This window comes from Physella acuta, unplaced genomic scaffold (genome assembly GCF_028476545.2).
Source record: "Physella acuta isolate Inbredline_101_S28 unplaced genomic scaffold, ASM2847654v3 ptg001030l, whole genome shotgun sequence".
NCBI lineage: Eukaryota > Metazoa > Mollusca > Gastropoda > Physidae > Physella > Physella acuta.
In genome coordinates, this window is record NW_026732547.1 from 11,496 (window position 1) to 26,749 (window position 15,254).

Consider the following 15,254-nt stretch of genomic DNA (forward strand, 5'->3'; position numbering starts at 1 on the left):
ATATTATCCACACTACAAACTAGATTACGTCGCCTATATTATCCACACAGCGAACTAGATTTATGTCGCCTATATTATACACACTACGAACTAGATTATGTCGCCTATATTATCCACACAGCGAACTAGATTATGTCGCCTATATTATCCACACAGCGAACTAGATTACGTCGCCTATATTATCCACACTACGACCTAGATTATGTCGCCTATATTATCCACACAGCGAACTAGATTACGTCGCCTATATTATCCACACAGCGAACTAGATTATGTCGCCTATATTATCCACACAGCGAACTAGATTATGTCGCCTATATTATCCACACAGCGAACTAGATTACGTCGCCTATATTATCCACACTACAAACTAGATTATGTCGCCTATATTATCCGCACAGCGAACTAGATTATGTCGCTTATATTATCCACACAGCGAACCAGATTATGTCGCCTATATTATCCGCACAGCGAACTAGATTATGTCGCCTATATTATCCGCACAGCGAACTAGATTATGTGGCCTATATTATCCACACAGCGAACTAGATTATGTCGCCTATATTATCCACACTACAAACTAGATTATGTGGCCTATATTATTCACACAGCGAACTAGATTATGTGGCCTATATTATCCGCACAGCGAACTAGATTATGTGGCCTATATTATCCACACTACAAACTAGATTATGTCGCCTATATTATCCACACAGCGAACTAGATTATGTCGCCTATATTATCCACACTACAAACTAGATTATGTCGCCTATATTATCCACACAGCGAACTAGATTATGTCGCCTATATTATCCACACTACAAACTAGATTATGTCGCCTATATTATCCACACAGCGAACTAGATTATGTCGCCTATATTATCCACACTACAAACTAGATTATGTCGCCTATATTATCCACACTACAAACTAGATTATGTCGCCTATATTATCCACACTACAAACTAGATTATGTCGCCTATATTATCCACACAGCGAACTAGATTATGTCGCCTATATTATCCACACTACAAACTAGATTATGTCGCCTATATTATCCACACAGCGAACTAGATTATGTCGCCTATATTATCCACACAGCGAACTAGATTATGTCGCCTATATTATCCACACTACGAACTAGATTATGTCGCCTATATTATCCACACAGCGAACTAGATTATGTCGCCTACAATAAAATTCACTTTATAAGCTCTACCGCCCGCTACACGATTTAATATTGAATGTGATTGAATGCCCCAAATTTTCGCAATACTTTAACCACACTTACCAACCACACTTACCATCCACACTTACCAGTCACGCATTTCGCGCTTATTACTCATTATTACATCTAGACAAAAAGCCGACAGGATACAATGGCTGACAATGACGCAAAACGTCAACAACATGCCAAATGTTGAAATCTATAGAGCCTGGAGAGGGACATGAGCGAACTGTCGTCAACAGCTGTAACCTCATGTCACACGGTTGTCGGTATGGGGTACATGGGGTGGGGGTTAGAAGAAGATCACTTAACACCCCTACATACACCACAGGTTGTAAAGGCCAAGACGTTAAGAGCTGGGTGGACTCAGGGACGTCATATAGACTCAAGTTCAAGATCCGAATTCGCGACTTTCGGGTGCACAGTCTAGCACCCAACCTTCCGACCAAGCCGTCTCTTCAAATTACACATCATATTTTTAAACAGTATAACAAAAATATGTGGGACGGAGTGGTCTAGCGGTAGAGAGCTGGACTGCTAACCCGTAAGTCTCGAGTACGAATCCGGGTTCGAGTCAGTAGACCGTCCCTGAGTCCACCCAACTCTGATGGGTGCCTAACTCACGTTAGGGAAAGTAAAGGCGGCTGGGCATAGTGCTGACCACACTATCTCTTCATATGCCGAGGTTTGAAAGGGAAACTTTACTTTATAACAAAAATATATTATAGTCTTAATAAAATGCTAAGATTCCACATTCTATACAAATACGCCCTTAGTTGAATATTTTGTCAACATTGTCTGTGCTTCCCCCCCCCCCCCCCCGGAGAACTCTCTACCTACACAAACTGTGAATTTACATCAACAAAGTTGTTTGGTTAAAAAATATTCGGGAGAATTTCTAGATCTATGCCGGTGTCCGATAACAATCTTCTTTAAAAAGAAAAAGGTGTCGGGTTACTAGTAATTAACTAAATACATGACTGGCGAATGTCAATGCTGACCCTGTCCCTAATTTCTAACCATAAAATTAGTCGAGATTACAATACGACTAACAACCCAACACACCTATTTTATGGAAGTCTATTATCGGACACCGGTATCTATAATTATCCATTCACCCAAAGCAGACCCAGTATAATCACGTTTACAGGATCTAGAGACATCGAGGTCTAGATCTAATGACATCGAGGTCTAGATCTAATGACATCAAGGTCTAGATCTAATGACATCAAGGTCTAGATCTAATGACATCAAGGTCTAGATCTAATGACATCAAGGTCTAGATCTAATGACATCGGGGTCTAGATCTAATGACATCGAGGTCTAGACCTAATGACATCAAGGTCTAGATCTAATGACATCGAGGTCTAGACCTAATGACATCGAGGTCTAGATCTAATGACATCGAGGTCTAGATCTAATGACATCGAGGTCTAGATCTAAAGGCATCGAGGTCTAGATCTAATGACATCGAGGTCTATACCTTTCCACCCCTACTACCAAGTGTGCTGACCTCGACATACAACAAATCTGTTCTAGAAATCATATCCTCCAGTCTACTAGAATCTACCTTTCATGTTGGGTCACCTAAATTGGATATTAAATTAAATTATTTATTGTTCAACGCTGACCGCACGCTAATTGACCTCCAGACACAACATGGCGTCCAAACACGTGTTAACACATCACGTGACTGAGGGCGAACTCGAGGCTGTTGTCCGGCCGTCCAGCCATGTGTTTACGACAGCGCCAGCCGTGTCCGGTGTCACGTTGCTGGGGTGGGTGGGGGAGGGGGGGAGAGGGGGAAGGGAAGTACTAGCCTGCCAACGACACAGTGGGGAAAGGGGGGGGGGCGCTAATGACGCCCTCTTTAGTCTACCAGCGGCTGACCCAAACGACAAAAGTGAGCTGAGGACGAAATGATTCAAACAAGTTTGTAGCCGACACAAATACCCCCCCCCCACGACACAAACCTCCCCCCCCCCTGTCTGAGATTCCCCGCCATGCAGACGTATCGATCTTCCTTATCGTCTGCATCTGCTGCTCCGTGTCCTGACCTCAGAAAAAAAAAAATCCCGCCATTTTGAATCAGCCATCTTAAGTCAGAACCAAAAGGTGACGTCATCAGCACACAACTTGCCTGCTTTACCCAGAGGCGTAATGACCCGGGGCGAGCCAGTCCCCCCCCCCCCCCCACACACACACATTGTATTACAAAACAGAAGCTCGCTACAAAGACAACTCTACTTCTAATAATACACAATACACTCCTTTACTTGGTTCCGGGGAGGGGGGGGGGGGTTAGTGAACGAGCCGTCCGTACCCGGCCCGTGGGACAACTCTCATTAGCATAACTCGAGGTAAAATAGCCCAGAATTTTTTCCTTGAATATTTTGGAGTTGGCAAAATCCATCAATTTTTGTCTGGTAATTGTTACGTCATACGCCTAGCTGCCGTCTGCGGGGAGATAATTCACACAGAAATTTCAGCATTCTTTACTTTTGTGTTGTGGGGATGTGGAAGTTCTGTTACAGTAGCAAGCTGTCCAGTGGTGAGCTGTCCATGTCACCATCCCGCCCAGTGGTGAGCTGTCCGTGTCACCACCCCGCCCAGTGGTGAGCTGTCCATGTCACCATCCCGCCCCGTGGTGAGCTGTGGTGAGCTGTCCATGTCACCACCTCGCCCTGTGGTGAGCTGTCCGTGTCACCACCCAGCCCAGTGGTAGCTGTCCGTGTCACCACCCAGCCCAGTGGTGAGCTGTCCGTGTCACCATCCAGCCCAGTGGTGAGCTGTCCGTGTCACCACCCAGCCCAGTGGTGAGCTGTCCATGTCACCACCCAGCCCAGTGGTGAGCTGTCCGTGTCACCACCCCGCCCAGTGGTGAGCTGTCCATGTCACCATCCCGCCCCGTGGTGAGCTGTGGTGAGCTGTCCATGTCACCACCTCGCCCTGTGGTGAGCTGTCCATGTCACCACCCAGCCCAGTGGTAGCTGTCCGTGTCACCACCCAGCCCAGTGGTGAGCTGTCCGTGTCACCATCCAGCCCAGTGGTGAGCTGTCCGTGTCACCACCCAGCCCAGTGGTGAGCTGTCCATGTCACCACCCAGCCCAGTGGTGAGCTGTCCGTGTCACCATCCAGCCCAGTGGTGAGCTGTCTATGTCACCACCCCGCCCAGTGGTGAGCTGTGGTGAGCTGTCCATGTCACCACCCCACCCAGTGGTGAGCTGTCCATGTCACCACCCCACCCAGTGGTGAGCTGTCCGTGTCACCACCCCGCCCAGTGGTGAGCTGTGGTGAGCTGTCCATGTCACCACCCCACCCAGTGGTGAGCTGTCCATGTCACCACCCCACCCAGTGGTGAGCTGTCCGTGTCACCACCCCGCCCAGTGGTGAGCTGTGGTGAGCTGTCCATGTCACCACCCCACCCAGTGGTGAGCTGTCCATGTCACCACCCCGCCCAGTGGTGAGCTGTCCATGTCACCACCCCGCCCAGTGGTGAGCTGTGGTGAGCTGTCCATGTCACCACCCCACCCAGTGGTGAGCTGTCCGTGTCACCACCCCGCCCAGTGGTGAGCTGTGGTGAGCTGTCCATGTCACCACCCCACCCAGTGGTGAGCTGTCCGTGTCACCACCCCGCCCAGTGGTGAGCTGTGGTGAGCTGTCCATGTCACCACCCCACCCAGTGGTGAGCTGTCCATGTCACCACCCAGCCCAGTGGTGAGCTGTCCATGTCACCACCCCGCCCAGTGGTGAGCTGTCCATTCTTCTATACCCGACATTGGTACCATGTCACGATGACAGTCTGGCCTTGTACGACAGTGGACGAGTGGGGCGTGGCTTAGTGGGACAGTGAACTAGTGGGGCATGGCTTAGTGGGACAGTGAACTAGTGGGGCGTGGCTTAGTGGGACAGCGAACTAGTGAGGCGTGGCCTAGTGGGACAGTGGAGTAGTGTGGTGGGGCGTGGCTTAGTGGGATAGTGAACTTGTGGGGCGTGGCTTAGTGGGACAGCGAACAAGTGGGGCGTGGCTTAGTGGGACAGCGAACTAGTGGGGCGTGGCTTAGTGGGACAGTGGAGTAGTGTGGTGGGGCGTGGCCTAGTGGGATAGTGAACTAATGGGGCGTGGCTTAGTGGGACAGCGAACTAGTGGGGCGTGGCTTAGTGGGACAGCGAACTAGTGGGGCGTGGCTTAGTGGGACAGTGAACTAGTGGGGCGTGGCCTAGTGGGACAGCGAACTAGTGGGGCGTGGCTTAGTGGGACAGTGAACTAGTGGGGCGTGGCCCATGGGGATAGTGAACTTGTGGGGCGTGGCTTAGTGGGACAGTGAACTAGTGGGGCGTGGGATAGTGAACTAGTGGGGCGTGGCCTAGTGGGACAGTGAACCAGTGGGGCGTGACATATCCACCTGACTGCTCACATGAGTACTTAAGCCGGAATAAATATTGTATTCCCATGTAGCCGGTCAGAAGCCGGCGCGCGTGTTTTATTGCACTCACCGGCCCCCCGATCCTTACCGCTTGACTGGCTATCAGGTGCACACAGTAAAACTTTGAGCTGGTCATAATTGTTCATTTGTGGCGCAGCCCGAATAATTGATGGCTCAAAATCTTTAGACTGTCGGGACAATGGCCTGCTACTTATCTATTGGTTCTGTGAGGGAAGAAATAAAACTAATGGTTCGAGACCCCCCCCCCCTCACAGCACTCACAGAAGTTGTAGCAGTTTCAGTGTTTCTTCCGGACTTTTTTCTCCGGGGGGGGGGGGGGGGGAGGGGGAGGGCACTTGAAATTTTCGGGGGGGGGGGGGGGCGGACACTGTTAAAAGTATATATTTTCTATATAAATTATATAATTTCATTCCGTTCGGGGGGGGGGGGGGGGCAGCCCCCCCCCCCCGCCCCCGAAGAGATGTCTGGAAGATACTCTGAGCAGGTTAGTGTGGAGTAAGATGTGTGGTGTGTGTTATATTGTGTAGTGTGTTGTGTGTGCGATGTGTGTGATGTGTGGTGTGTTACATTGTGTAGTGTGTTATGTGTGCGATGTGTGTGATGTGTGGTGTGTGTTATATTGTGTAGTGTGTTATGTGTGCGATGTGTGTGATGTGTGGTGTGTGTTATATTGTGTAGTGTGTTATGTGTGCGATGTGTGTGATGTGTGGTGTGTGTTATATTGTGTAGTGTGTTATGTGTGCGATGTGTGTGATGTGTGGTGTGTGTTATATTGTGTAGTGTGTTATGTGTGCGATGTGTGTGATGTGTGGTGTGTGTTATATTGTGTAGTGTGTTATGTGTGCGATGTGTGTGATGTGTGGTGTGTGTTATATTGTGTAGTGTGTTATGTGTGCGATGTGTGTGATGTGTGGTGTGTGTTATATTGTGTAGTGTGTTATGTGTGCGATGTGTGTGATGTGTGGTGTGTGTTATATTGTGTAGTGTGTTATGTGTGCGATGTGTGTGATGTGTGGTGTGTGTTATATTGTGTAGTGTGTTATGTGTGCGATGTGTGTGATGTGTGGTGTGTGTTATATTGTGTAGTGTGTTATGTGTGCGATGTGTGTGATGTGTGGTGTGTGTTATATTGTGTAGTGTGTTATGTGTGCGATGTGTGTGATGTGTGGTGTGTGTTATATTGTGTAGTGTGTTATGTGTGCGATGTGTATCAAAACGTGTCCACGTCAAGTTTTGTGTTCGCGCTGTTCCCCATTTAGCGCGGGTTCGTAATCGGCGCGGCACAAAAAAAAAAAAAAAAAAAAAAAAAAAAAAAAAAAAAAAACCCACAGAAATAAAGGTATCAGTGGCAACATCAGCGCGTGGCTACTACATGGTAAGCACAAGGACATATGGACCCTATGAACATAAGGGTCATATGGAATTAAGGATAATATGGAATTAAAGGTCATATAGACGTAAGGATCATATGGACACTCATTCATTTGGTGAGATAAAACACCAGTTGCTAATGGATGAAGGATACCCGTTGCCCGTTGGACACATGTCATTGGCAGAGGACATTGTAATGGACCTACCATAGCAAGATGTTCACAGTTAAGGTAGAGGACATTGTAATGGACCTACCATAGCAAGATGTTCACAGTTAAGGTAGAGGACATTGTAATGGACCTACCATAGCAAGATGTTCACAGTTAAGGTAGAGGACATTGTAATGGACTTACCATAGCAACGTGGTCATTGATAAAATAATTAGTTGTAAGATTAATTAATGCACCAGAATAATTTGGTTTACTGTCATGGTTCTTGTATTGTATTTATATCATCTCCCCATCTCTAGTACATGATTTTATTTGGATTACGTCCCTTGCATTGCACATGTTTTCTCACTAAAGTATTATGTGTCCTCAGTAGCGTAGCGAGGGGGGGGGGCGGGACATATGTCCCCGGGCGCCGACCTTAGGGGGGGGGGGGGCGCCAAATTGAAAGTTTGAAGGGGGGGGGGGCGCCAAATTGAAAGTTTGAAGGGGGGGGGGGGTGCAAATGAAAAGTTCGAGGGGGATGCAAATCGAAAGTTTGAGGGGGGGGGGTGCAAATGAAAAGTTCGAGGGGGGGGGGGTGCAAATCGAAAATTTGCTCCCAAGGGGGTGCCAAATTGAAAGTATGTCCCCGGGCGCCGGGAAGGGTCGCTACGCCTCTGTGTGTCCTTGGTTGTGTGAAATGCTTGATGTTGTTTTAGCAAACATCTCAAATATATTAGGACTAGGACAACATTTTAGGCATGAATTTATACTCATTGTTTAATACACCTTGTTTTAACCATTTTTATTGCTTTTGTATATAACACAATCATACTTCAGCTAAAAAAAATTAAAGATTCCCTCCCCCCGGTCCTTCTGCTCGGGAGGGGGGGGGGGGCGATTCCAGGCTTTTGTGGGGAGCTAGAAAGTGTGATAACACTTTGTTTCTTTTCCCTAGGCCTAGGATAGATAACCAGGCTAGGTCAATTTTGCGGAAAATATTAGTTGAGTTGTTTCCCTTTGCATGTTTATGCCAACGTAATTATTTCTGTTACATACAACAAGACTAAACCCGGTACTCTTAATTAATCTGATCTATATAACAAAACTGTCTTCACATTTGAGTTTACCAACGTAATGTTTTCAGTCGTCAAAGAGGCAATAGATTTCTCTACAGGCCCCTCATTAAAAATAGCAATATAAAACTACCATAAAAAATCTCCTTAAGAATAGTCAGACATGGAGAGTCTACCGCTCCTCCGCCCGAATGAAATGGAATGTATATAGAAAATATGTACTTTTAACAGTGTCCGCTCCCCCCTCCCCCCCGAAAAAAAAGTCTTTGAGAAACTGGTGATAGTGTGTATATTGTGGATAGGCCTACATGACCCTTGGCCTTTAATCAGTGTCCAACCCCCCCCCCCCCCCCCGTAATTTTCAGTTTCCTCCCTCCCCCCCCAACCAGGAGAAAAACGAATGCAAAAAACCCTGTGCGTAAAAATATATATACTATATACAACAATTGACAACATCATATTACATATGCTTTGCTAGTAGCCTATTTTAAACAACAGTAATAATTATAAATTGGCTTTTTCTACACTAATTTATAATGATTTGTTTTATAAGTAGATCTATATTAGATGTAGATTCCTCTAGCTCTAGTTATATTTCTAAAATAAGTGAGTGTAGTTAAAGAATAGAGAAACAGTATTATTTTAGAAGTGTCAGCTTCTTCGGTACTTCAATATCTACGGCTTCCGTTATCATTTACTCCGTTCCTACATTAATGGCAGCGTCCATAGTTCTTTGATCTACCGGTTTTATTTAAGGCTTACGTGGACAAACGAAATGGAAGGTATAAACTGAACTACGCTTTTAATTGTTATGTATGTGATAAATGGTTTTCTTTTTAAACTCTTACGTTTATCTAGTAAATAAATCTTAACAAAAGGGAAAAAGGGGAGATCAAACAAAATAAATTAAATAAACTCTCAAAAACTGTTACTGGCTACTGGGCACTGGGCCTAACTACTCTATTAATAAATTTAATAATATTATTAGGCCTATTGGGAAATTTTTCCTAATTATCATAGAATGATAAAATGGACCCAGATTAATCCTATAATATACCCCATTGATAAAAATATCAAATTTATCATTCTAGGCCTAATAGTTTTTTTTATAAGAATTTTCAAAGTTATGTGTTTAACTTGTTTGTTATGTTTCATTGTAACCTGCATTCCAGACGTGTGATTGGTTTTAAACTTGCATACCAATGTTGCTATTAAAGATATAATGATAAAACTTTGCACATTTGTACTCAATGATATAGGCAATAGAATTCTACAAATAAAATAAAAATTAGAAAAGAGGTAACTAGAAATAATGTAGTTAAATTAAGGGGTGTGGCACTGTTCTATAGTGACTGCCATAAGAGGATTTCCAGACTGCACAGCTAGGTTGCTATTCCATATACCATCATGAAACTTTAAATATTAGGACTAGAGAATGTAAAAAATACAAACATGCAAGTAAAATAAACATAGCTAGAGGAAAACTATAAATAGTGAACTTGAATATGGTACAGCGCAATTAGACTATGATGATTAACTACAGGCTAATATGTTGCACTCCTTTGTTGCTACTATAAAAATAAAGATTAAACTTTACATATTGATTCTGGTGTTAGTAATAAGAATGCTAGTATACATATTGTACAGGTAATGTATAGAGTTAGAACTTACAAGTCAAATACAGCACAATATGATCAAGATACTTAACGATTTGCCATAAATATTGGATTTGTGTCCGTGTATAACATGGTAAAAATGTTATTATTAATTTAGAAAATTTTGGTTCTTGTAATGTTTCTGATGAAAAGTGTTGAGGTGTGCTAAAACTCAAAGATTGACATTTCACAGTATTCTTATTTATAAAATGTTTAGTGAAGTTGACGTATCTTTGATAAATTCTTAAATGACATTAATTAAAGTGTTCATGTTTTCTGTCTATTATAGTTGCCTATAACTAAAACTGTAATGCAGTGCAGCTTATAAAATTGGGCATTATTATTTTTAATTTAGGCCCTTTATAGTACTTTATAGATCTAGATACTACAGATAGGCCTGTCAGTATTATTTACATTAAGGCCTAATAGTTTATATATATAGGCCTATATATATATATATTATTACACATCTCTAGACCCATTATTGTTTTCATTTCCATTTAGATCTAGATTCTATTTTTTTAAAACTGTTTACAATAAATATAGATTTTTTCTACTTGAAAATGCCTTTATAATCTATTTATCTGCAATTCGTTAATGCTAGTTTGCTAGATCTAGTTAACCTGGTATATTAAGAAGGTTAATAAAAATCTGGCTAATTTAAAATTTTATAATTTATTTAGGCAGTAATTAGGCCTAATTACATTCTTTCCATTTTTAATCTAATAATTTAGATCTACAGTATATTTATTTTAAAGCCCATGTTATTGTAACAGTCCATTTAAAAACAAACAGCTATTAAAAAACATTGTATGCGCATATCTATTAATATCTCGTAACCCGGCCGCCATTATGAAATTACGCACGCTTTCTCGTTCCTACCCCTACGAGTTTTATCGCGCTACTCCTCATTGGCCCGTGCTTAAAAACCCTTCAAATCGACATTTCTATTTATCCAAATGGTTGGCATGCTATTTAAGCCTATTTTCATGCAACTTAAAGGATTATTTATATGTGAAATTTAGTTGTCAATGCGCCAGTTCGGTAGCGCCGGCATTTCGACAAATATTTGCTATTATCGGTGATCGCTTTCGGTATCGGACAATGTAAAACGGGAGCTAATTCATTTATTAGTATGTATAAAAGATGAAATTCATTTCAAATATTCACATCGAATACATTTTATTCTTCGATACCGATGGCGAGAATTAACATGTTAAAAAATGGCGAATTTCAACTAGTACGATGAAAAAGTCAGGATGTGGTCGTACCGAATCGAAACAGCGGAAGTCGAAATGCCTAAATATTATTATTAATATTAACTAACTAACAAATTTGTAAATCATAAATGATAAATCAATTAATAAATAGATCTAATAGGCATAGGCCCCTACGGCCTAAATGTCATTAAATGATAAAAATGTAGATCTAGATCAGTGGTTCCCAACCTTTTTCGAGTGGCGACCCCCTTTTATAAAAAGTAAGTGACCCGCGACCCCCATAGAATTAAAAAGCCAAAATTAGTATGGAAATTAATAAGCACTAAAATAAGATTTTCTAGTAGACTTTCAATATGAACTACTCTTGATAACTATTTTAATAGCATGAGTAAAATTGCATACTATTCACTAAACCTTCGTGGTTAAGTTTTTAATTAAACAAATTTTTTGTTAACGCCAACCTATGTCATTATAATTATCTTAATTTTGTTTTTAATCGAAGAATAGTGTTGAAAATATATTCTCGAAAAGTCAATCAATTTTACGTTTGGGTATGAATGGTGAATACTACACCAAAATTGTGTCTGCAGTTTTTCATCTTACTCGGAATCATTCTGCAAATTAAATAATTCATCTTGTAATTCATCGGGAATGCAGGCAACATCAAGGGAAGAAGAGAATGGGTAATTCGTAAATGCAGATTCTTCTTTTTTCAGCTCAGAGAAATAGCGATGCAGTTTGTTTTCAAGAGATTCAAGATGCCCAGAAATCGCTTCTTTCAAAATTTTAATTATCTCACAGTCAGATCCATCTACCACAACTCAGAGTTTCTCAAATTTACAATATTTCCAAGATTTATTTTCTTTACGGATTTTGCAGCTTTGATAAAAATGCCCCGAGATTATCATGGAAAGTTATAATATTCGTTCATTTTCCCTAAAGCCTCAGGTTAAGCTTATCTTGATGTTCAAACACATCTGCTAGGTATGATGCTCTCTCCAACCACTCTATGACGTTTTAAGTATACCAAAAAGTCTTGTTTCCTTTGCACTTCCAAGAGCAATTTGATTTCAGATTTCAATTCAAAAACACAATTTACATCATTTCGTTTGACAGCCAGCGTATTGTAGTGTAGAAGAGCAGAACCTCGTGATCTATATTAATGTTTTTGCTCAGTTCTTTGAAGGCTCCAGATTTTATATAATTTACGACTTATACTAGACTAGCAATGGACACTTGATGTCGATTGGTTAGGGCAGTGGTTAGGGAGCTAAATCTTTTCTGTTTTCTGAAAGCCCTATTTTGAGCTAAACATAGATGGCGCACCATCCGTACAAACTCCCACAGCCGTTCTAACCCATTTTAGTCATCCAGTTTCAAAAAAGGTATTTATTTTCTCCATGCTATCTTCACAAAAGAGCAACTCTTCTTTGCTATCATCCGCATGAATATAGACACAGACTAGCAACTGCGAACACGAACTCACGTCTGTTGATTTATCAACTTGAAAAGCAAACAGTGGTGAAAGCTTAATTTCGATAAAAATGTGTTATTTAATATTCACGTACATGCAGCGTTTGATGTGATTTTCTCCTATTATTTTTTTTTTTTTTTTTTTTTTTTTTTGCTTGGCATTTTTTATCGCGACTTCATTTGATGCTTGCACTAATGCTGGTGAAAACTTCCTGTTCGATCAAGTCTCTGGCGTTTGCAATTTGCGACTAGCTTCTTACCGACGAAAAAACTCCATATAATTTTTGGTTTGTTCCAAATGACTCGTCTCAAATGGCGTTTTAGTTTTGAAGATTTCATAGATTCGTGACTGAGAACAACTTTGTACAGTGCGCTTTGTTTCTCCTCTGCAACATTTCCAGTGATGTTAATGAAGCCGAATTTCAAAAATTCTTCTAAATATTTATGTTTTGTTTCAAATTACTAAGGTTTAGTATACTAGTTGGCGACCCCCCAGAAAGACCTTCGCGACCCCCAGGGGGGTCGCGACCCCCAGGTTGGGAACCCGTGATCTAGATCTTGGAATCTAGGCTAACTTAAGACTTTAGCCTACTATTTTTAAAATAAAACAAACTAGTCTTAAACTTAAATCTAGATTTAGATCAGCCCTTAGGCCCTAAGCTAAAGTGTTAAACTTAAACTTCTTAAACTACTCAATAAACTTAGGGTGGGGGGGCAGTAATCATGTTTTGTAATGTTTGATTGATGAATAATGAATAGTCAAATAGGCCTAATAAATAACCATACGGCCGATTCTAATGGAGAGAAACTACAACTTGCGTTCGCGGCGATGTTTTCTATTGTACTCCGCATGTGTGTGTTTACAACCCCAGAGCGAGCCCTAACCCTAGCCATAGGTCACTGCACATGCGCAGAACTATCTTTTGCCGACCAGGTGGAGACGCTGGGGCGAAAAATCTTTTTCTGAGTAGTCACTTTGTAAATAATATAATTAAGGTTATGAAGTGACTAATCAGAAGAAACTTCTTCCCCCCAGCATTAGTCTGACTGGCAGAAGATAAAAAATTCAATGATCTGAATTAGATATTCTTGCTAAATCTAAAATTGACTAAATTTTCAATTTAAAAATAAAAAATGACCATTGAATAATAGACATCCATATTTAATTCATTTGGCACTAATTTTGAAATTTTTAGTTAGTTTTAAACTAAATTACTCAAATTAATATTTATTGTCACTCATTGCCATGGCACGACACACCTTTCCATTGCAACCATGTTATATCATTTTTAATTTTTACGTTTGAAGCCACAGCAAACCACAGACTTTTTCACTGGCTATTTTTTATGCACTAGAGTTCCTTACTAGTGATCAACCAAAAAACAAAAAAAATTGGTTGTTATATGAGCGCTGGTCTTATAAAAAAACAGCACACAATATTTGATTTCTTTTTTCATAGACTGATATAGACCATACCCACCTACCTGGCCTACTGTCTAAATATAAATTTGAAGCCAAAGCTAATTTTGAGACTGAAATTATTTGAAACAATTGGCGTATTTATTTTGTTATATTTATTTTGTCGCAATATTTGCAAACATGAATCTAAATATATTTATTCCATCTATTGTATAATGAGCTTCTGTTTTTTTTCTAGTCCCATTATATTTGCTTGGTGTGTTGCTCTTGTGTGTCCTACCCAGCAATGCCAAACAGAAACCAATCAACATTGCTTTGTCAGCCAAGTGGAACTCTACTTCCTTACTACTTGAAACAAGGTCAGTTCAATGCATGCAGTTGTAGACAAATGCCTCAGTTGCTGTAGATGATATTCTCATTCAATGTATCAGGACCCAATAAGTAGTGGCCTGGTTTGCTAGTAGATGTAGTGATAGTTAACAAGTTGAGTCTATCAGGACCCAATAAGTAGTGGCCTGGTTTGCTAGTAGATGTAGTGATAGTTAACAAGTTGAGTCTATCAGGACCCAATAAGTAGTGGCCTGGTTTGCTAGTAGATGTAGTGATAGTTAACAAGTTGAGTCTATCAGGACCCAATAAGTAGTGGCCTGGTTTGCTAGTAGATGTAGTGATAGTTAACAAGTTGAGTCTATCAGGACCCAATAAGTAGTGGCCTGGTTTGCTAGTAGATGTAGTGATAGTTAACAAGTTGAGTCTATCAGGACCCAATAAGTAGTGGCCTGGTTTGCTAGTAGATGTAGTGATAGTTAACAAGTTGAGTCTATCAGGACCCAATAAGTATTGGCCTGGTTTGCTAGTAGATGTAGTGATAGTTAACAAGTTGAGTCTATCAGGACCCAATAAGTAGTGGCCTGGTTTGTTAGTAGATGTAGTGATAGTTAACAAGTTGAGTCTATCAGGACCCAATAAGTAGTGGCCTGGTTTGCTAGTAGATGTAGTGATAGTTAACAAGTTGAAGCTATCAGGACCCAATAAGTAGTGGCCTGGTTTGCTAGTAGATGTAGTGATAGTTAACAAGTTGAGTCTATCAGGACCCAATAAGTAGTGGCCTGGTTTGATAGTAGATGTAGTGATAGTTAACAAGTTGAGTCTATCAGGACCCAATAAGTAGTGGCCTGGTTTGATAGTAGATGTAGTGATAGTTAACAAGTTGAG

At 41.5% G+C, this 15,254-nt stretch overlaps 1 protein-coding gene across 2 annotated transcripts in view; it reads left to right on the plus strand.

Moving 5' to 3' along the window:
* The first annotated feature begins 8,975 nt into the window (after positions 1–8,975).
* LOC131954801 (UDP-glucose:glycoprotein glucosyltransferase 1) overlaps positions 8,976–15,254 on the plus strand; it is a 54,959-nt gene continuing 48,680 nt past the window's right edge. For both annotated transcript variants that reach the window (XM_059318589.1, XM_059318591.1), the window contains exons 1-2: positions 8,976–9,054; positions 14,278–14,398. In XM_059318589.1, coding sequence (XP_059174572.1) covers positions 9,048–9,054; positions 14,278–14,398 — 128 coding nt within the window. In that variant the 5' untranslated portion in view covers positions 8,976–9,047. The remainder of the gene's footprint in view (positions 9,055–14,277; positions 14,399–15,254) is intronic.